The following is a 22579-nucleotide window of genomic DNA, read 5'->3' on the forward strand; positions in this document are numbered from 1 at the left end:
GCAACGTGGAGGAAGAGGAGGAGGAGGAGGCTGTGGAACATTGATGTCATATCAGAATGAATGATCGTTTATGGATTTGTTTTGTTGTCATTGTAAAATGCATCATGTGAGTTTCTGCTTTGTTAGTCTGTGAAGTTCTCTTCATCAACATCAGCTGTTTCCACCCACGAGAGTCTATTAAAAGTAAAACAGTTTTTGGAGGATTTCATGTTTAATTGTTTTACAATATTGAATGAAAGTAGATTTAAAGGCATCGTCCAGTGTAAAGGTCTGTGTCCATGTGTAGTGTGATTATAGATCAGCTCTAGCTTCTATATTAATACTGTGAAAGTATCAAAGCCTCAGTCCACAGAGAAATGCACACAGCCTGTATTCAGAAACTGAGCCTTAAAACCAGCCGTCAGGACTTCTGGAACTTTGTGATGTCACAACAAAGCAGTCACCAAGCCCCGCCCACCTGGACCCACCATCCAAACCTGCATCATCAGAAGAGAGGCTCAGAGCCTCCTCTCTTCTGATTGGCTGGATTGTAATTGCTGCCAAAGGTTCATCTAGTAAATACTGACTTGAAGGGGGTGAATACTTATGTAAACAACTATTTAGTGTTCTATATTTTAATTAATCAAGATCATGGAGATCTGTTTTCACTTTGGCACCTTTCCAGGTAAAAAAAAAAAAAAAACCCACATTAAATCAATTTTGAAGAAAACAGAGTGAGTCTTTTTCACAGGAACTGTATTTTCTCACCGAAACAACTATTCTAAACTATTCTGACAAAATAACAGATAGATAACAATGTGCTCAACCCCCGAGTCATTTCTCTGTATTCCCTGTTGTGATGCCACAGAAAAGAGCCGACCAGCGGCGAGCCTGTTACACATCCACCGAGCGGTGACGGCCATTACCCAGCCTGCCTTGTTCTGTTTATAGAAGCTCGGGTGCTACATGTAAACTAGAGTACAGATGAATCTGTTTGGAACAAAATGTACTAAAAGCAAATGAGCATGCCAAAGCTGTGTGCGAATAATAATTCACCGGCCTTCTAGTCTTAACTGTTCTCTCTGTTCTGGCCAAGTCCTTATTATCTTGTTTTTGTCCCACCTCAGTTAATACAAGACAAGGCAATGTTTATTAGGTGTTGGTGTTGGGGGGGTGGGAGCCGTGACGAACGCAGACTGAGGAATGTGTCTTTGACCCAGATACAAATCACATCTAGTACAATATATTGGATTGTGGATTGTGATTGGAGATCAATGCATGGGTCAAGTTTAATTATCTATATGTGAAGAACGTTTTCATTCAAAAAAGTGTTTCACCTCAACTGAACTTCAGCATCAGCATCTGTCAGTGGAGCAGCTATCGGCCTCCTGCTGCTGTCACTGTGTTATTTCTATATTCACTCAGAAAACATGCACAAGAAGAATTATTTGTTTACTTGTTTTATAAGTAAAATCAATATGACTGTGGTCAGAGGCAGGAACACGTCGCTCGTTAGTGAGTCCCGAGTTACTGATGATGAGCCACAGTTTCCACATTTAAATCAGTTTAAGACTGAAGTCACGAAAAGTTTAGTTTTACTTTCAATGTTAACCAAACCTGTAGCAGCTGCTCACACCTTATAAACCTTATTTGACATTTTGTGGTGACGTAGAGTCTAGATCATTATTACCATTACCTGTTCTCACCTGTGTGTGTTTATCTGTCAGCAGGATTACCCAAAGTGTACTGATACTTCGTTTGGTGGAGGGATGGAGGAGGGGCCAGAGGAGAGCAGGTTATCACTTTCTTTAAAGTGGAGGATTGAACTCGACTGAGAGCATCCAGCTCTTTCACCTGTCAACGTCGCACAAGCAGCGGCGGCGGCGGTGGGCGGGGCAAGTGTCCTGATCCAGTTTTCTCGATGAGGAAGTGAGAGGAGATGAGCTTCAGACACAGTTTTCCAATCTTCTCTTCTCTTTAACCATGTTAAACAACATATTAACTATAGCTGAAGATTTTTTTACAGAGCTTTAAACATCTGGAGAGGAACTTCAAGTCAAGTCATGTGTCTCATGTCCCACCTCTGACTGTTTTATTATAGAGCACTGACAAAGAGAACAAAACTGGACAAAAGTGAAGTAAAATGTCAAATGGTGAATTAATCTTCTAATAAAGAAATGTCTCCTCAAACATCCGTAAATTGAAAATCTAATTTTGTATTTGCAGTCATCACAATCCTGCCCAGTCCCTGCCACATTTACCGGTGCAGTGACAAAGAATCGTTTCTCTGTTGCCAGTAAATTCCTATAAAACAGTCATAATAGACTGTTCCTAACCTCCATGTTTCAGAAGCCCGAGCCAAATGTCACCAGGCTGCAATAAATCAGACTTTAAACTGGAGAGTTATGTTCTCGCAGAGAGACGATGCATAATTCATTTCCCTCTCTTTGTAGCACGAACGACAGGAAGGCCATCAGTGCTTTTAGTAGTTCAGCCAGCCTCATTTACTGGAAACATTTCCTGAGCTCCAGGTTTTCTTTTTTTTCCCCCTCCTCTTGTGTGTTTGTCCGTCTGCGTGTGATGCACGTGCACCCACATGAAAGTCCAAACGTTCAGTCCAACTTCTGATCTCCACCGAGGCGAGAAGAGAGGGTCCTCTGAGCTTCACCTACGGGCAGGAGAAGAAAAGAAAAACACCCCCAAAACAACAAAAGCCCTGTCAGCTCCATCCCAACATGAAGAGGAAAACAAATAGTGGATGAGAGAGATTAAAACTCCAAACAAATGCACACAGAGTTCACTCCCTCCTTCTCTGTTCATTCACGTACGCTGCAAAACCTGAAACACAAAAGGTTTGATCTCAGAGGCTCAGATGTACAGAACTGCAGCTATTTCTACTCCTGTTTTGGTTTCAGGATGTCAATGTACGTGACATATAGTTTTTTTTTTTTACATTAAGTCCATTATCCATATCTATCAGTGCTGCAATAAATAAATAAAAGCAGCATGAGTCAGGAAAAGGGCAGCTGCATCCTCAGTTCCCCTCAATCCTATTAATACAGACTGGACTGAAATAGACAGTAAGTCTGGGAACGTTTTGTATGTGGAGCCCACGAGCTGAGAACCACATGCGATTGTTTCCCCGTCAATCAAAAGTCTTCAAAAATAAAGCGATGGGAACTCATCAATCAACAAATCTCTCAATAAAGCCCTGTTACATACCAAAGCTCCGACCAACAATGAGCCTCCAACTGGCAGCCATGTTGTTCTGTTTTTCTGTGAATACTTTTATCCCTCTCTCCTTTCCCATTCCTTTTGAAGAATGTTTATCATAATTATTTGTTGTTTTCCTTTCTTTTTGTTCACATGCTAAGGAGATAATTGCTGATTGTTGTGAAAGCACCATCAAAGCCGGTGGTGACTGGGAGCGTCCTGAGGGCCCGGGACTCCTGCAGAGCTCTGCAGCGAGGACACTTAACCGTTTAATCCCCCGCCTCCTCGTTAGCTGTGGTCAGCTAACGGCAGGTCAGGGAGCAGAGGAGCTGCAAATGAAAGGATTTAGTCTGCAAAATGTTGATAACAAGTGTGCAACACTAAGCTGCCAGAGTATAAAGGTTTGCATTACTGCTGAAAACAAGTGGTCAATCAACTGTCAGGAAATTAATTTTTTAAAGTATTTTCACAATTAATTAATTAATTAATTAATTAATTAATTTCACTGCTGCTGGTTCTGGCTTTTCAAATGTAATTTTCTGTTTTCATATTGTTGTGAACTCAATTTAATTGGATTTTAGCGATTTGAAATAGATACCCATTCTGGGCTCACATCTCTCGTTTCATTCTTTTTTTATATTTAAAAGACCAAATTAATCAAATTATATACAATCATCCTCTTTAAATGAATAAATCAATTAGAAAAATTACTAAGCCCTACAACTCAAGATGATTTGTATAAAGCCTACATCTCTTTAAAGGTCTCTCAAACAAATAAACTACATTTCCCTACAGCCACCGCTTCATATAGTCGCTGCTCATTGGTTGCAGCTCAGCTAAGCTTTGCCGTGCAGGTTTGCGTGTGGAGCCGTGATGCTGTCGATCAAACGGAGACCATCCGAACCAATCAGATCCGGAGTTTCCCCCCTCGGAGTGGGCGGGGCCTCTGCGCTTCCTCACACATCACGCTTGTCTCCGGTTCGTTGCTAACAACCTGCTGCCTTGCAACTTCGTCTGTCCGCCGCTCACTCATGCACCGGCGGGTTCCAGCTGTGGTGTCGGCGAGGTTGTGCGTGAGGATGCGGCCGTGTGGACGCTGAGCTCGGCCTGACCCTCGGCTCCGCGCTGGCTGCACGGTGCTCCGCGTCTCTCCGCCTGCTTTCCGACGCCTGGGGTTTTGCGGTCCGGCCTCCAGCCGCGGCTGCGAATTAAACTTCATTTCTCAGCGTCGCCCTGCCCCTGAAATCATGTTTATTTTATAAAGATGGCGGCGAGGGGGAAACTGTAAACTAAATGACTGTCAGAAACATCGCCTCCATTTGTAATATGGTGAGTAACTCGCTGCTTGTGTGTGTGTTGGTATCGATCCGCCTGCAGCCTGTGTGTTGTACCTGGTGTATGAGGATGTTCATGGGTGAGTCCCCCCCCCCCCCCCCCCCCCCCCTCCCCCTCCCCCCCCCCCCCCCCCTCCTCCTCCTCCTCCCTCCTTCCCGGACACACTGTGCAGGATCCAGGATCTTTATAGCAAGGATGCACGGTGTGTGGTTCTGCAGGTCCCGGTTCTCCAGACGGGCCTGCACCCCAAAACCTGCGCCGTAGACTTCCATTCACAGCCCCCCCCCCCCCCCCCCCCCCCCCCCCCCCCGTGTGTGTGTGTGTGCGCGCGTGTGTGTGGATGACTGACAGGTGAAGGAAGCAGCTTGTTGTGATTGCATAATGTTTTCGGTGCTGCAGAGGACCGGAAACATCCTGGTGGCAGAGAGCAGGGATCTGCACTAATCTGTGTTTACGTTGCGTTCAGGGACCAGTGAGGAGTAAGTGGGAACAGACTTAAACGGCTCTGCTTAATGCCATTGGCCTTCACTTTATTTAGAAGTGATGCTAATGCCAGGAGCCTGTGTGAGTGCATGAATGACACACACTGACTCTGACTTGTACTGTGTCAGCACTGTGTGAACTGAATGAGCTTCGGGTCTAAATGGTTAATACAGACAGTCCTGAAAGACTCGGTGACATCCAGTGTCTCATTGTGCAGTCAGCCTGTGGATGAACTCACCCTTTACTATGAATGTTTTTCCAATTAAGGCTGCAGCTAGCAATTGACGACTAATTGCATTGTCAGGAAATAGTGAGAAAGGCCCAGTATGATATTCCCACAGCTCAAAGTGATGCATTTATTAACCAGCAGTCCAAAAGCCTAAGATATGAAAAGGAAAAACATCAAATCTTTACATTAGAGAAGCTGGAACCAGCAAACATTTGGCATCATAATTTCCCCTGATGTTTTCAGTTTTATTCTTTGGTCCAACCAACAGTTTAAAACCCAAAGATATTCGGTTTACTGTCATAATACTGGGGTTCCTGTTGGACCACTATCGAGGCTGAGTCCTTACCGCAGAGGCCTGGATTCAAATCCAGCTCGGGCCCTTTGCTGCAGGTCATCCTCTCTCTCTCTCTCTCTCTCTCTCTCTCTCTCTCTCTCGCTCTCTCTCTCTCTCGCTCTCTCTCTCTCTTTCTCTCTGTCTCTCTCTCTCTCTCTCTCTCTCTCTCTCTCTCTCTCTTTCTTTCTTTCTCTCTCTCGCTCTCGCTCTCTCTCTTTCTCTCTCTCTCTCTCTCTCTCTCTCTCTCTCTCTCTCTCTCTCTCTCGCTCTCTCTCTCTCTTTCTCTCTGTCTCTCTCTCTCTCTCGCCCTTCCTGTCACTCTCTACTGTCTCTATCTAATGACATGCTGAAAAAAAACCCAACTGTTTATCAGTTTCCTATCAATTAATAAAGTCACTGTTTCAACTGTACATTTAATTGATTGAAATGAATATTGATTTATCGCAATATAATCGAATCCATTTCTTTTTGTACTTCCAGGCTGCTGTACTTCCTGCTCAGAGTGTAATTTATTGTTTGCAATATATTGTCAAGTGAAAGTTTCCAGCTGCAGAAGACGATGATTAATGCAAAGCGAGCGACAACAGTCTGTGGGAGTCATGACTCTTCAAAGCGTCCTCTGCTCCGCCACAGTCATAGTTCAGATTGTCCTGACCCGCCCTGTTTTCTTTAGGTCCCCCCCCCCCCCTCCTCCCCCCTTCAAAATAAAAGGATGCCACTGCCTGCTGTTTATAATGAGGAGCTTAAATGTCAGAATGAGGCATCAGGTGTCAGCAGAGGCTGCGTGGACTCTTCAGCTTCTGCTTTCAGGTCCACGACAGACACACTCTTCCTGACTTTGCTCAACATTTCCTGACCATGAAGGCTCGCATTATACTTGAACTTGCATTGTAAGATTTCCCACAAGAGGAGAATCTGTGTGTGTGTGTGTGTGTGTGTGTGTGTGTGTGTGTGTACAGTATATCGTCTACCTAGTGCCTGCATGTGCCGCTGTGGCGTCTCAGACTGGAAGCGGTAAATCAGACAAAGAGGCATTCACTGTCTGCTTTGACAGAGAGAAATGAGAGTCATTGAAAGTCGAAGCCTTTCCTCAAACTAAATTGTCTCCTGTGTTCGCCTCGACAAAGCTGCGGTTGACTTTGGAAAAGCTTTGAGCTGTGACAGGTGAAAGGGCTCTGACATGAGATAAGTGCTCCGTCCCAGCAATCAGGCGCAATACTCTTGACTTTTTGACATGGGTCCGCCTGTTTAGGCCGTCTCCTGTTTCTGTTTGGACAGGAAGTGATCTTTTCTGGAAAGCGTAGGAATCCAGATGAGCGGGATTTTGTACATTTTATGGGAAGAAAGAATCGTGTTTTTATCAGGTGTACTGCTCCTGGTTTATCTCGTAAAGTGTCAGTAGCCTGTTGCTGCCGGTGACTATATAACATTTCCATATTAATTTAGATATGTACACACAGACTGGCTCCATAAAGACAAATATGCAAACTGTTATCTGAGATGAAGGTGATGACTAAACACACAATCCCATGTCCTCCTGTTCTGTCCTCCCAGGGCACCAATGCCTCTGCTCTGGAGAAAGACATCGGCCCGGAGCAGTTTCCAATCAATGAACACTACTTTGGATTGGTCAATGTGAGTATCGCCAAATCCTCTCGAACATTAACAAAGGTCATTTTACAAAAAAACACCGGCGTCGTGTTACAAAACAAACTGCCACGGGACGCCGGTGAGTCGTTGTCCTCTGCTGGAGGTAACTGTTGTTAATGAGTCTGTCGGCCGATGTGGGGATGTTCTGTCTCGTTAATATTTCATTTACATAAAGACCCGAGTTTCTCAGTGTCCGCCAGATGAATACAAACAGAAGAGCCGGATAACTGATGATCAGACTGAAACCTCTTTTGTCCTCCTCTGTTGTTTGTTCCCTCCTCAGTTTGGAAACACATGTTACTGTAACTCGGTGCTCCAGGCGCTCTACTTCTGCCGGCCTTTCCGGGAGAACGTGCTGGCCTACAAAGCCCAGCAGAAGAAGAAGGAGAACCTGCTCACGTGCCTGGCGGACCTCTTCCACTCCATCGCCACGCAGAAGAAGAAAGTTGGCGTCATCCCGCCCAAGAAGTTCATCTCCCGCCTACGGAAAGAGAACGGTGAGAGTCCGTGTCTTTATCTAAGGACAATAAGTGTCTTCAGATAAAATATTTCATTAGTATGAACAGCTACACTGCACTCAGCTGTTTGCAGGAAATAGATCTTTAATTAATGGCAGAGCAACAGCTCCATGAGAAAGTTTATTACATTATTATTATTATTATATCATGAAAACTAAAAACAATGTTGTAAGTAACGACAGAGAGATTAAATAACAATTAAAACTCAAAATCAAATTCACATCAGTTAAAGTTATAATAACTTTCCTCATTATTTTTATATTTTCATGAGTTGTGCAGTGGACGTCTGGAGAGAAACAAACTGCAGATGTTTGACAGCTGGACTCGCAGCCGCTCCGAGAGCGAACAGTGTCGGTGAAACACTGATCTGTGACGTGAAGCTGCTTTTATTCATTTGCTTTATTGAATCACCTGGTTGGTCTGTTGTGCAGAGGAGGAGTAATCTGTGGAGGATTCAGCTGCAGGTTAAAACCTGCTGAACAATGAAGACGACAACAACTGTGTCTTTTGTTGTTGTTTTGAATGAGGGAAGTGACATAAAGAGATAAAGTTCTGTTTTAAGGGGAATTTTTTATTTGATATCAGGCTGATAAATCTCTTGGTTTTCAAACGTGCTCGTCCTCGTTCCGGCTCAGCTCTCTGTGTGTTTTCATTTTCTTTACGAACGTTTTTCTATTTTTTATTCTTGTCGGTGCCGACGCCGTGATGTGCACCGCGACGTGCACCGCGACGTGCACCGCTCCGCATGCGTGTTCACGACCAGCCACAGAGTGAGTGACTGTAATGTGGTCTGAGTGTTGGAGGTGAAGGACAGGTGCACGTTGGTGGTAAGGTCGTTCAGAGTGGAGCTGACAGAGAGGCTGACTGTTCTCTGCTGTCCATATTGAGGAAGCTCTTTATGTGAATGAACAATGCGATCTCTGTTGGGACGCAGCTTTGGTCAGCTGCCTCCTCTCCGGACCCCCCCCCCACCCCCCTGCCCCCACCCCCCCCCACCCCTTCACCTCCTCACCCCCCACCGCACACACACATTCTCAGTTTTCACCTTTCACATACAGATCTGTCAAAACAGGAGTGTGTATGGATGCTGATATCATCAGTGCAGATTTTATTTATATCCCTCAAGACAGAACTGAAACTGTCTCATGTTTGGAGAAGCGCAGGTGCCAGGTATTTTTTTTCAATCTGAAAGCAAATATGTCATTATTATATTTTTAACATGGAGCTATTCGGCTGTATTAAAACGTCTGTGTGTATGTTCCATCTCTTTAGTAAAGGATAAGTTCGCTTTAGATTCAGAATGGGCAGATAATCAGCATTGTATGTGAAAGATCACGTCCTCCCCCGCCTCGTCTTTGACTCGTCTCCCTTCACGCTGTCTCTGCGTCTCCCTGCAGATCTGTTCGACAACTACATGCAGCAGGACGCGCACGAGTTCCTCAACTACCTGCTGAACACGGTGGCCGACATCCTGCAGGAGGAGAAGAAGCAGGAGAAGCAGAACGGACGCCTCAAGAACAACGGTACCGCCGTCACCACGGAGACCGAGACGGAGAACAAGACGGAGCCCACGTGGGTTCATGACATCTTCCAGGGCACACTGACCAATGAGACGCGCTGCCTCAACTGTGAAACGGTGTGTGTGTGTGTGTGTGTGTGTGTGTGTGTGTGTGTGTGTGTGTCAGTCCTGCTCGACCTCGTGTCACCTTGAATAAGAGAATATCTCTCCTCTGAATAAGTCTGAAGAAGGGATTAGCTGTTTGCAAAAAAGAGAAATGCAAAAAAACCTCTAACAAAATAGATTTCCTGTGACCACCCACTTTACGTCAGGGCTGTTTATCTTCTCAGTGTAGAGGGCGGGAGTGGGCCGCGTCGCCCTGAACAACCCCTGCAAACAGCGAGGCGCTGCACCGTGCAGAGACAAAAGCTTCTCAGTATAATAAGCATTTCAAAGACAGGCTGTGAGTGTACGGGGGTGAGGGGGGGGTTTAATGCAGGATTATTGTCACTGACTCAGTCACAGGAAATGACAGTTCAGTGTCTCTCCCTCTCTCGGACAGGTGAGCAGCAAAGATGAGGACTTCCTGGATCTCTCTGTGGACGTGGAGCAGAACACATCAATAACACACTGTCTCAGGTAGTATGGCTTCAGTATATGATACACCAGGTTACCTTTGGTGTGATTGCCACTGAATAACCGAGCCTCCTGTGACCTGCCCCCCCCCCCCCCCCCCCCAGGGACTTCAGTAACACAGAGACTTTGTGCAGCGAGTACAAATACTACTGTGAGACGTGCTGCAGCAAACAGGAAGCACAGAAACGGTGAGTACAGCCCCGAGCTCGCACACCGCCACCGTGACGTGTCCACAAACACACTGAGCACGTATGTACCTGTGTGCAGGATGCGCGTGAAGAAGCTTCCCATGATCCTGGCGCTACACCTGAAGAGGTTTAAGTACATGGAGCAGCTGCACCGCTACACCAAGCTGTCCTACAGGGTGGTGTTCCCCCTGGAACTGCGTCTGTTCAACACGTCCGGGGACGCGGTCAACCTGGACCGCATGTACGACCTGGTCGCCGTGGTGGTTCACTGTGGCAGGTACAGTATATTGATTAGCAGCCTGAATTAAAGGGGCACTCCCACCCATCTTACAGTGGCTTTCCAGGCGCGACACTGAGGCTTTAAAGCAAAAACGAAGCTGGAGGTTTGGGTTCGAAAGAGTAAACGTCAGGAGAACTGGGGCTGCTAACCCTCCGGCGGCAGTCAGGTTGTCCGTCTCGTGGACACGATGTCTCAGTGACGCCGTGACATTCACTAGGACTCAAGGATGAACCGATTCGATTTTGGTGGTCAAAGGTCAAAGGTCAGGGTCGTGGCGACCTCACAAAACATGATTTTGGCCCTGTGAAAGCGATATCTCGACAACTCTTCAAGGGAATTTCTTGACATTTGATGCAAATCTTGATTGTGACTCAAGGATGAACTGATTAGACTTTGGTTGTCAAAGGTCAAAGGTCAAGCTCATGGTGACCTCACAAAACTCAGCTTCACACAGCAAAACTATGACAAAGGTTAGTACTTTATGACTGTGGAGAAACGGGGGTGTAACCTGAAGCTGGTCTGAGTGCAGGAGGCAGACGACCACGAGGACGTGATTCTCAAATCCAAGAAGATTTTTCTCTGCAGATTCTGACGATAGAATAAAATCATTTTGTCAATCAATTTTCCCTCCAAAAACATTTTCCAGCTCTCCAAATTTTCTTTGTTTTATATGATGGCAAACTGAATATCTTTAGTTTTGTTGGTTTGACAAAACAATCAGTTTATGATTTTATACTTTCTGACATGTTAAAAGATACAAAGATTAATGAAGAAAATAATTATTAGTAGCTTTTCTAAACAGCCGTTTGTCTGGACAGATGTGAAGCGTGTGCACATCACAGGCGTATAGGTTCTGCAGGATGCATTATTTGATTTGATGATATGTACTTGTTGATCACTGATAATCAGCATGAGTTGAGTGTTTACGCTGAAGGCAGCCAGATGTTGTACAGTGTGGGAGTTTTTAGCAATGCAACATCTGCATCACTTTTTGTCTCTGCTTCCTCAGTGGCCCGAACAGAGGACATTACATCACCATAGTGAAGAGTCACGGCTTCTGGCTGCTGTTCGATGATGACATTGTGGAGGTGCGTCACCCTCGGTCTCCGCCTGTTGGTGTCCGCTCCGCGTCCCTTGACTCATGTGTTTGTACCTTTTTTTTTTTTTGTTTTGCATTGTCACTAAACCACGTTTCACTTGTGTTGTGCAGAAAATTGACGCCCAGGCCATCGAGGAGTTTTATGGGCTTACCTCAGACATCTCCAAGAACTCTGAGTCGGGATACATCCTCTTCTACCAGTCCAGGGAGTGACTGATCCGATCCCTGACAGAGGAGGAGACTGAATAGGAAGAAACCTTTTTCTTTTTTCTTTTTTCTTTCCTTCAGCCGGACTCCTGCCCCCCCCCCCCCCCCCCGTCCTCCATGTCTGACCTCTCTTAACGTATGTGCCAACCCTCCTCCGGTCCCAGTGTCACCCTCTGGGTTTACCTGTGCTTCATGTCTGTCCGTGTGTCCTTCGCTTCTTGTCTTTTCGTCACCTGCATCTGGACTGCACTTTAAAACAAAAGCAAAAATGCTCAACAGCACGACAGAAACGAAATGGAGTCTGCGTCCACGTGCTAGTGGGAGGAGCCTGCTGAGGTGGAACATGAGGCGAAGGGGTCTGATGCACGTACAGACAATTGTCAGAAATTGTACTATATCATTTATATGTATATAATGTCTTCTTCACCCTCATAATTCCTTCCATTAGGGCTATTTCCCCCGTCACTGTCCTTTTGCTGTGTTCCCTGGTGGATGCATGAGAAGTGAATGAAGTTGGAGACAAACACTGTACAATACGCAGAGAGAGATTTTGAAGCAATATCTGAGCATTAATTATAAAACTCAAAAGCTTAAAACTACCTAAAGTGAGTAACTGGCTGACAGTGCAGAGGTCGTTTGGCTGCTGTCAGCTCATGTTAGTGTAACCAGGTGTGATCCAACTGAGCCACACGCTCTAACACTACAGGTGAGAGGAAACCCTGCCAGGCGGACCTCCATTCAAATCAGCTGAATCTTTATAATTTTTTATTCTGATAGAAAACCCCTATTTATTGAACTGAGCATATTTATTACTGTTATTTGTAATACTGACTGGTTGATAATGAACGTGTTTGTGGCTCTTTTGAGAGCTTTGTATGTTAAGACTCCGATGTCTAAGCTCTCGGTGTGAAGGGCATGGTGTATGTAATACACAACTTCATAGGACAGCTAAAAAAAAAAAAAAAGGTTTTTATCAGTTTAACTTTGTGTTTTGCATGTTAAATGAAAATATAAGACAGATTAACATGACGCAAGAGAGACACAACCCACAATCCTAATGCTTAATCTTTTGATTGACACGACACAGTGAAAAGTGCAATAAGAGGTGACGTTATTCAATGTGCAATTTCCCAGTGAGACTAATATACAGGACCTTTTTAAAGTAGTTAGAAGTAGATGTGTTTGTTTTCGACTGATCTTTTCCCAGCGCTGTGTTTGAGTTCTGGTGATATCAAAGTAAAAGCCCCCGTTCACCACGTGCGATGCACGCTACCTGCTGGGCTGTCAGGAACTCAGTTCTTTCATCCTTCTGTTGTTGGTTTTTATTGTTTTTTTTTTTTATATATATCTTTACACATTTTCTCTTGGTTTGTCTTCGACTCTGATGACGTAAATTGTGTGTGTGTCATACGTAGCACATTGGAATCCTAAATCCCGTAGAGATGAAATTCAAGCTGCATCGTTACTTAAGAGAACTTCCCTTGTACTGTAGATGTTTGTTGCTGTGCCCTGTAGAATAGTGCGACATCAAAGTACTTGTTTTCATGTGAATGACATTCCTGTTTGCTGCACATCAGAGGAAATAACCATTTCAAACACATCTAAATAAGAGGTGGGAGTAGGATTAATTTCTTATCTTAGTGTGTGTGTGTGTCTGTACGGGAGAAGTTGTTTCTACTGTCTCGTCCGTTTAGTCTGTTACCGGGTGAAGTCACGTGGACCACGTGCCAAACTGGAGTTGATGCTGACCTTGCAACCGTCTTTAACAGAACATATTTTCTTTGTAAAGACAACTGTACATATATATTATGTAGAAAAACACTTCTGGTAATAGGAAAATATTTTTTTAAAGTGCAGATCTTACAATGTAAAGACGCTCATGGCAAAGATTTTAGATTAACACTGACCATTAATGAAACTGTTAAGAAATACTGTGCTATTTTACAATCACTCAATTACATAATCAGTCAGACTCGTGCAGAGGACACCATCTGTTCCATTATTGATATTAACTGGGTTGAACTGAGCCGGGGTAGAAAACAGTAGCAGGAAAAGTCTGAGATGTTTTAGACTCAGGTGAGAGGGAAGAAGGATTCTTCATGCGCTGATCTTCCATGAACACTTATGCACTCGCCCTCACTGAGATCCTCAGTCGTTGCACTCGGTCTTCTGTATCTTACTGTGATAGTGTTCTACAGAGGAGAGCTCAGGTGCAGGGCGTCCTGCACCAGGTGGGATCAGACTTCGTGGGAGGGGAGGAGGGGATGACTCGGAGTCTCCGTCTGGCTGTAAACTGAAAGTGCACTTTATTAGTGATGAGCTTTGATGCTTTAATATGAAGAACCACAGTCTAACACACTCATTTTGAGTTTTTTCTTCTGTTCAATAAAATGACTATCAACTAACTTTGCCGGGTTGTTTGTTTTTTTATTGTTGCTGCTTCCTGTTGTTTTCAAGAGCGTTTTGGTTTGATTCCGAAAAACTGCTTTTATTTATTCATTTTCATTTTGTTTTTTTCTCTGAAGAGTTCAGCTCAATTTCCATTGTGCATTGCACCATGGTAGAACTGTGTGTGTGTGTGTGTGTGTGTGTGTGTGTGTGTGTGTGTGTGTGTGTGTGTGTGTGTGTGTCGTTGTTGTGTGATAAACCATTTTCCTGCTTTCCGTTTTCTTTGAAGTTTGATGTTATTAAAAAAAGTTTGTTACATTTCATCCAGAATCACAAAGTTTAAATGAAGAAGTCACATAAATGTAAAACTAATAAGATTTACACTAAAATTACAGAGAAAATCTTTAAATTGTTATTATGGACATTAACCTTTATAATAACAAGCTACATTTTTAATTACAGATAATTTTACATAGATTTGTATGTAATTTAAGAAAGCAGAAAAAATACAGTAATTTTTCTACAAAAATGGGAAATCAATGTAATTCATTATTATTGGCATAATGCTTAAAATAGAAGTTTGGCTGTTAATTCTGTAAAATTAGGATTTTTTTTTTTTTTTGCAGTGTGCAGCATCCAAGTCTGTCCAGTGTATTTCTTCGTCTAAGAGGAACTTCCTGTTTGTTTTGGTTTTCACTGGAAATTAGACAGCATGTCTATCTTCACATATCAGCTTGGTGTCCTCTGAGTCACTCTCAGCGAATCCACCGGAAGAAAACATACAGTGTCCCAGGAGTCTGGCACCGTCTTTCTCTGTGTTGATACTAACACCTGTTTTCTGCCTCGGCTCTCTGTCTGCTGTCACTGTGAGGCTGCATCCAGCCAGGAGCCGTGTCTCAAACATGACGACGTTACAACCTCTTAATTCCCAAAAGTTATATCTTTATGTCTGTGTCTTAATGGACGAATGAAGCAAACAACACCAAAAACACCCAATTAATGCCAGTCAGGCACTTTGCAGCCTGTGCATACAACAAGCAATTACAAATATACTGCACAGTTGGCAGTTTATTAGGAACACCCAGCTAAAACTAATACAGTCCTGCAATAAATCATCCCTTATAATGTTCAGTTTTTATTGAAGTTGTTTTAGAGAGTTGTTGATTCAGCTGTATGATCGTTTTGGAGGATGTTGTACTGCATCATACAGAGAGGTGTTTCTGTTAGTTAGCCTATCATTGCTATAAATGGGACAAAATAATAGAAACCAGGAGACGACGGTGGGTGTCCATAGATTATCTGTAAATCAAATAACTGCCGGTACTTATAGAATGAACAGCAGAATAAAGCAGCAGAAAAAGTGGAGATGTGTAAACAACGTAAACCTGTCATGGAACATCATTACAGGTAAAATAAAATATCTACATAACGAGTGACAGTGTTGGTGTTCACAGCAGTAACCAGTTAGCAGTCACGGCACACAGCTTTCTTTACATGAATAGATGATCAGACACAAACAGAAACAGAAGGTCTCCCTTCAGGAGCACGAGTTTCTACAGGAGGCCCGTGAAGCCCTTCAACAACGTACTGAGGAGCTCAGTGCACATTACAAGTTCCTCCTGCAACACAACATAAACCTCTGGAATGAGAGGGACAAACTCACCCAGGGGCTTAGCTCTAAGCTCGGCGGCCTGGGAGGAGGAGAGGAGCCGCCTCGGTGCAGGAGATGGAGATGAACATGAGAAATCAGGACTCAAGTGTTCATGTAGTAAAGCCGAGTGTTACCGAAGTGGAATCAGAGGACTCTTCCATCCGTGTGCTTGGTCCATTGACCACCAATGAACCAGAAGCAACGCTGAAGCCCAGCCTACTGAGAGCCTATCGAGGTCCTTGATATCAACCCAGTGACACAAATGGAGGAGGATTTGGATTTGGACTAGAGAAAAAAAAAAGGTTTTGACTATCTCTGTTAAGGAGTGTGGTCTGGAAGAGATGGAGAAGTGGGATTCAACCCAAAGTGAGAAAGCAGAAGAGGGAGTGAAAACACAGCTCAGGAGTTTGTGTCCACATACAGGGGCCGTCATGAAGTCAGCTCGCCTGAGGGTCAAAACACAACCCGGCTCTGATGTCCCCTGTGCATCAACGTCCGACCTCAAAGACGAGCACAACTGACAAAAAGAGAAGTTCGACTCATAGCTGAGTGCAGTCGCTTAGTGTCTGCGTTGCGTTTGGAGGAAGAAGCTAACAGCTGGACATTATGCACTTGGGATGAGGACAGTTTAAACAACAACAAAGAAGCTGCATAGACAGTCGGCAAAATGAGTCAAACATATGCAGATGTTAATACACCGATATTATAGGTAATTATAATTGATATTGGATGAACTGTATATTTTGCCTCCACGGCCTGCACTCTTTAGGAAAGTGTTTTTTCCTTTTGTGCTTTGATTTGTGGAATCAGTGACGATCATTAAGTCCCATTGATTAATGGAGACACCTATGGCTACAGTGGAAGTGTGTTAAACACAGTGTGGTTTTCCGGTGGTGAGGGTTTTTAATCAAGTGTTTAGTTCAATCTGAGGCGAGGGGGGACTGACGGTGTTTGTCTTTTCCGGTGATTTGTTGTAAGATTTAGAAATGAAGCCAGAGTGAAAAGCCACATGTGGTGTCAGACATGACACTGACCTCTCATTCGGTTTCTATGAAAAGGTCCCAGGCATTTCTCAGAAACATTTCACCTCCTACAGAGAGCTGTACACAAGGATACACACACACACCCCGGCACAAACACACACACACACACACACACACACACACACACACACACTATCTGTTGCGAAAAACTCCAGATTATTAGCTCATTTTGAAAGACCTTCAGCTTCTTCCCAGAAACCAGAGATTTGATAAGTTTCGATCAGTGATGTGAAGCAACAGAAATCCAGGAAACTCTGTGTGAACAATGATGAGACAATGAACAGTGTGTGTTAGTGTCAGCAGATATTTGTACAAGGTCGTTTGTGGCAAACAAAGTAACGAGCAGACTTTCAAATCAGCGCCTCAACTTCTTCATTATTGTGCTTTTCCAAAGACACAAAGTGTTCTGAAGAAGAATGAGGATGTTTGGAAAGAAAATATTATTCTGACAGTTCTGTTTCTTTAATTCTTTCATGGGCCAGGAGCTGCAGTGTTTTATTTAATCCATTAATCCTTTTGTTCTGTGAGTCCTGTTCAGCCTACTTCTTCTTCACATTAAAACAGCTACTGAAGAACTGCTGCTTCTTTTAAATGAAAATTCATTTTTACAGAGTAATACTTTTATCATGGCGTTATCTTGATTTGATTTGTGCAGTCTCTATGACTTTATTGATTTCTTTGGTCTTGTTTGCATGTCATTATACATGGTTTTGAGGCTGTGTAGATGCACTGAAACTGATGCACATTGCTTATGAATTAGAAAGCAGGTCAGTTAAATAAACAGTATCCACCCTTCCGTTCCAAAGAAAAGAAGTGCATGTGCAAAGAACTATTATCATAATGTTATACCAAATAAAACCATGCAACACACTCTTGAGTCCTTAAGTCATGGCTAGTTTGGTGTCAGCCTTATCGGAAAAAAGACCAAAACAACAGTGTTTCTTCCTCATTATTGGAGCAGAGCTCTAAAAATACATGTTTGATGTGAATTCCTTTGCAGAGTCACCAGGGAAAGGAGGGCACAGTAACTTCCAGTTAGTCTTTCCATGTGCCAAGTAGACAACCAGTTTCTTCCTTAGATACGTCACAAAAGACACTTCATGACTTTATGGCTCAGGTTTAACACACCAAATATGTCAGTGCCGAGTTGAATGAAGGAACAGACATCACAAATCTTAAATGTTTAACACTAAAATGACAGTCTTTATAATAGCTTAAGTGGTAAACTGCATATTTCTGACTTCATACAGTCATGACTGGGACATCAATCTGCCTGATGCCCTGCACACAACTTATTCACCAATAAAAACAGTGCTGGTGGAAAGATGTTGAAGAAGAAAGAATTATCACGCAGTGTTTCACATGTATGCAGCATCATCATTAAATGAAGCACTGAAGAAGAGTGTATTCATACAGGAAAGGTCGCTGTCCATGAAAAGGCTTTTAGTGAAGATGTTAAGTGGAAATATGTCACTGCAAGAATTTTTATTTTGCAGAAAATATTCATCTGTTGAGATCGACATACGTCATTGTACTGGGGCTTTTTTTTATTGTTGAATAACATTTTTTCTGATTGGCAACGTGTTTGGACTGACACGTGTCTTGGACTCCCACTGTGAATGATCGAGCGCCTGTTAACAATAAAAGATCAGGATGTTCACACTGTGAATCAGACTCAATTTGAATCCTTTTCATTCACTTGTTTTTACAATTTACGGCCTTAAACTTTTGCAGTAATGAATCAGTATACTTTATTTTTTATAATAAAAGCTAAGTGGGCAAATAAATATATGTAATATCCATTCAAGGCACTTGAAGAAAATCTATGATTGGGAGAGGCTATACATACATGGGTTTACGACATGCTTACATAATGAGGAACCTACACACAGGTTTTTCACATTCACACACAATAGTAGCATTGCACATTATATAATGGCACACTGTCAGAGAACGTATTTTAAGTCTGAACATTAAGATGAGCAAACTGGTGCACACAGAGAGAGGATTCTGTTTGCAGCAAAGAAAATAAAGAGTGTATTTCCAGATCAAGCACAAGACAAAACGACAATAAACATGAATTAACTGACCCTTTAGGGCCTTTTCTTACATGTAATACCATCTTTATTGTCTTCATTACACACAGGAAAAGTGGTTTTCCATCAGGCATTTATGACTTTGGAATATTTCCTCTTAGTTTTTCTACCAGACCAGCTTTGGCCCAGAGTCTGCTGATGACCAGTCATGAAGCACAACTACAGCTGCAGCTACCAGCTCTGTTTTTTACCTCTACGTACTGGGGAAATATTTGTCTTCCTGTCTCTTCTTGGGGATTGACTGTTGGGAACACAGAGGGGCATCTGGTAGAAACGATGTACAGAGCATCCTCACACAGGCTTGTGTTAGTTCAGGGGCCCCAGCAGACAGGCAGGCGTATATCACAGGGGATCAGCCTGAAAATGTTTGTCCCACTGGTACAATCACCAAATTCATGTTAACTGAGAGATTCTCCATAAGTGAGAAGCCACTCTTATTCACCAGGTGGAGCTCACTGTCAGCCTCATACTTCCATTGGTAGAAAGAGCTGGACTCAAGTTGGGTTTCAAAGAACTTGTATGCAGCACCTTGTGAGTACGAGGAAACAGCTTTAACCACTACCATGCAACCCCATCCCTACATCATAGTAGAGTAAGGCATCAAAAATCTCATAAAAATGTCATGGTATAGACAGGCATCAAAATGTCATGAAAACGTCTTAGTATATTAAGGCTTCAAAAATGTCATAAAAACGTCATATTACAGTAAGGCATCAAATATGTCATTAAAATGTCATCGTATCTTGGAGCATCAAAAATGTCATGAAAATGTCATAGTATAATAAGTAATGAAAATCTCATAAAAAGGTCATTGTATAGTAAGGCATCAAAATGTCACAATACTGTCATTGTATAGTAAGTCATCCAAAATGTCATAAAAAATACTTTTTAAGGCATATGTGTCAAACTCAAGGCCCGCGGGCCAAATGTGGCCCGCCACGTCATTTTATGTGGCCCGCGAGAGCTTAAAAGGTCTGATTATCTTATAATAAATCAGTCAAAAGGGTGCATTGACCATAAACTACATTTCCCATAATGCATGCCGATCATGTTACCCGTGAAGTAACGGCATCCCGCCACTAGTTTGCAGTGTTTCCACATCAGTGCCATTTTCCGAATTAAGAAATACAAACAATGATCCCAAAATGTCCAGGAAGAGAAAAGTTGATGCAGATGGAAAGCTGTTTCTAGAAAGATGGGAAGGCGAAATATATGTTTGTGCTTCAAGGAGAAAAACCGGAATGTGTTTTGTGTTATGAAGCAGTGTCGGTTGTCAAAGAGTACAATCTACTGTGTTTGGTGACCAAACACGGAGCTGAGGATGTGTTCAAGAGAGCCACAACCAAACACAATGCGGCGGTGAAAGCCAGCTTTATTGTGGCTGAAGAAATCGCCCGCGCTGCAAAGTCTTTTTCTGCAAAGTGCATTTTTGAAGCAGTGCATGCTGAAGGTCTGTGAGCAGGTGTGTCCCGACCAGATACAGACTTTTAACTCCACTCATTGTGGACCGAGTTAAGGAACTAGCTAGCAGAAAAACCTGCTAAACACAGCTGGCCGAAGAGACACGCAGCTACAAAGCTTTTTCATTAGCTCTTGATGAAAGCACAGACAACACGGATGCAGCGCAGCTCTCTGTTTTTTATTAGAGGCGTTAAGTCGGACCTTTCTGTCACCGAGGAGCTGTTGGATGCAGCTGCCAACAACAACAGGACGGGACAGTTTTGATGCGGTGAAGTCCGTAAGTAAAAAAAAAATGCATTGCCCTGGGAAAAGGTGGTGGGATTAACTACAGACGGTGCACCTGCAATGTGTGGAGGAAAAGCGGGTTTTGTTGGACTAATGAAGGAGAAAATGCAAAAAAAAAAGTAACTGTCACAAGCCTCTGATGACGTATCATTGCATTATCCATCAAGGAGCTTTGTGTGGGAAGGTGCTGGGGATGAATGATATAGTGACCACAGTCATGAAAACAGTGAACTTCCTTCGGGCGCGTGGCCTAAATCATCGTCAGCTCCAGCTGTTCTTGCAGGAGATGGAGCAGGGCGACGTGCCGTACCATACAGAAGTACGGTGGCTGAGTAGGAGCAAAGTCCTGAAACGATTTTTTGAGCTTAGGGAAGATATTGCTCTTTTCAAGCAGAGTAAAGGAAAACCCCTTGTCTGAACTGTCAGATCCAAACTGGCTGTGTGACTTTGCTTTGTTGTGTGACGTAACTGAGCATCACGCGGCTTTCCAGCGTAAACTTGATCTATGGATGTACCACGTGAAACAGGACAATCTTGCCCACTTTCCTGTTTGTCGGAGCATCTCAGCCGCATTTCCTGGTACTTTTTCATGTACTCAGCTGGCTGCCAAACTGAGCCGGTTAATGGATGAGTTTGATCTCTGACCTTAGAGCACAGCACTCAGGCTTTGCCATCTTTGCCAATCCTTTCACCACCGACGTCTGCACTGCACCCCAACATCTTCAGATGGAGTTAATACAGCTTCAAAGCGATAGTGGCCTGAGAGCAAAGTTCCAGAATGCTGCAATCCAGGACTTTTACCGCCAACTATCCCCTGGTTTGATGCCACAGCTTCACGCTGCCCGTGTTCTGTCTGTGTATGGGAGCACCTTTCTGTGCTGAGCAGATGTTTTCAATCATGAATCTAAACAAGACCAAGCACAGATCACGCATCACTGAAGACAACCTCCATGCTGTTCTGCCTCAGCACAAGACCTAAAACCAGACTGACACACTGGCGATGGAAAAAAGGTGTCAGATATCTGGTCAGAAAAACACATAGGTAAGCATTTAATTAAAATATAATAAAATGTATTTCAACCAAGAACAAGAATAGTTCAACTGTGTGCAATGTAATGATTGTGCTTGCATTTTGCTTTGTGTTTGTTATTTTCAGAACATGATCAAGGGATGAGGAAGGTGGAGAGAGGATTCATGTGGCAGCATCTCCTCATCAACTTCACCTTAAAACTTGACCAATATAGGTGTGAACTGAGACAACCCTTGTGTTGTTATTTTGAGTTTATTACATATACTACGTTATATGTGTAGTAATGTATTTAGTGTTTGCAGGTTTATGTGTTGATGCAGACAAATGTTCACTGTCATCAAACCATCATTAGTTGGATGTTTCCCCCTTGCAAAGCTGTGTGCAGCCATTTGTTTGTGTAAAATGCTTCACCTGTCACACACGTTCTTAGCAGCTCACAATTGTTGGTTGGACCGTTATTCTGCTCCTCTCAACTATGACAAAACAGTTTTGAACAAAGTTAATGTCATAACTTGTTATTTATCCTTCTTCACTTGGATAGTTTGATCGTTGATTGATGGAGTGATGTGGGTTTCATAAACTGACAAATTAAAAGGATTTATGTTACAACAGAGCAACAACCAAACATTTCCTTTTACATTTATGCAAATATATATGTAATATTTGTAAGTTGAATAATAAAAATCCAGAGTTATTTAACATTAAGGAGTAGTTGCATTTATTTTACATTACATTTAGCTACATTTATACTGCCTCAAAGTTACATCTGGCCCTTTGAGGGCAACCATTATGCTGATGTGGCCCTCGGTGAAAATGAGTTTGACCCCTCTGCTGTAAGACCGTGGTTCCCAGTACGTTCCCAGTGGCCTGGACCGCGCAACGTTGAACATGGTAAGTCAGAGATGACCGGTATTTCCTGCATTGAAGCTGGGTCCTGGGTTCTCTATCGGAGAGGCAGCTCACAGACATTTAATTT

At 43.3% G+C, this 22579-nt stretch overlaps 1 protein-coding gene and 1 long non-coding RNA gene across 2 annotated transcripts; both read left to right on the plus strand.

Moving 5' to 3' along the window:
* The first annotated feature begins 1721 nt into the window (after positions 1 to 1721).
* usp46 (ubiquitin specific peptidase 46) lies at positions 1722 to 14055 on the plus strand. The gene is made up of 9 exons (XM_056379298.1): positions 1722 to 4521; positions 7128 to 7208; positions 7507 to 7720; positions 9139 to 9377; positions 9802 to 9878; positions 9980 to 10063; positions 10143 to 10340; positions 11353 to 11431; positions 11554 to 14055. The coding sequence occupies exons 1-9, from the start codon at positions 4486 to 4488 to the stop codon at positions 11653 to 11655; spliced, it is 1110 nt and encodes a 369-aa protein (XP_056235273.1). The 5' UTR covers positions 1722 to 4485; the 3' UTR covers positions 11656 to 14055.
* A 5884-nt stretch (positions 14056 to 19939) lies between these two features.
* Positions 19940 to 22302, plus strand: LOC130171010 (uncharacterized). The gene is made up of 2 exons (XR_008828064.1): positions 19940 to 21615; positions 21730 to 22302. It is a non-coding gene; the product is annotated as an uncharacterized LOC130171010 (long non-coding RNA).
* The last annotated feature ends 277 nt before the right edge of the window (positions 22303 to 22579 follow it).

Source organism: Seriola aureovittata, chromosome 6, assembly GCF_021018895.1.
Source record: "Seriola aureovittata isolate HTS-2021-v1 ecotype China chromosome 6, ASM2101889v1, whole genome shotgun sequence".
NCBI classification, from domain to species: domain Eukaryota; kingdom Metazoa; phylum Chordata; class Actinopteri; order Carangiformes; family Carangidae; genus Seriola; species Seriola aureovittata.

Excerpts from the sequence above, each read along its gene's own strand:
- usp46 (XM_056379298.1), top strand. The coding sequence starts at position 4,486 with ATGACTGTCAGAAACATCGCCTCCATTTGTAATATG. Across the intron at positions 10,341-11,352 it reads GTGGTGGTTCACTGTGGCAG|TGGCCCGAACAGAGGACATT; the intron begins GTACAGTATATT and ends CTGCTTCCTCAG. Across the intron at positions 11,432-11,553 it reads TCGATGATGACATTGTGGAG|AAAATTGACGCCCAGGCCAT; the intron begins GTGCGTCACCCT and ends TGTGTTGTGCAG.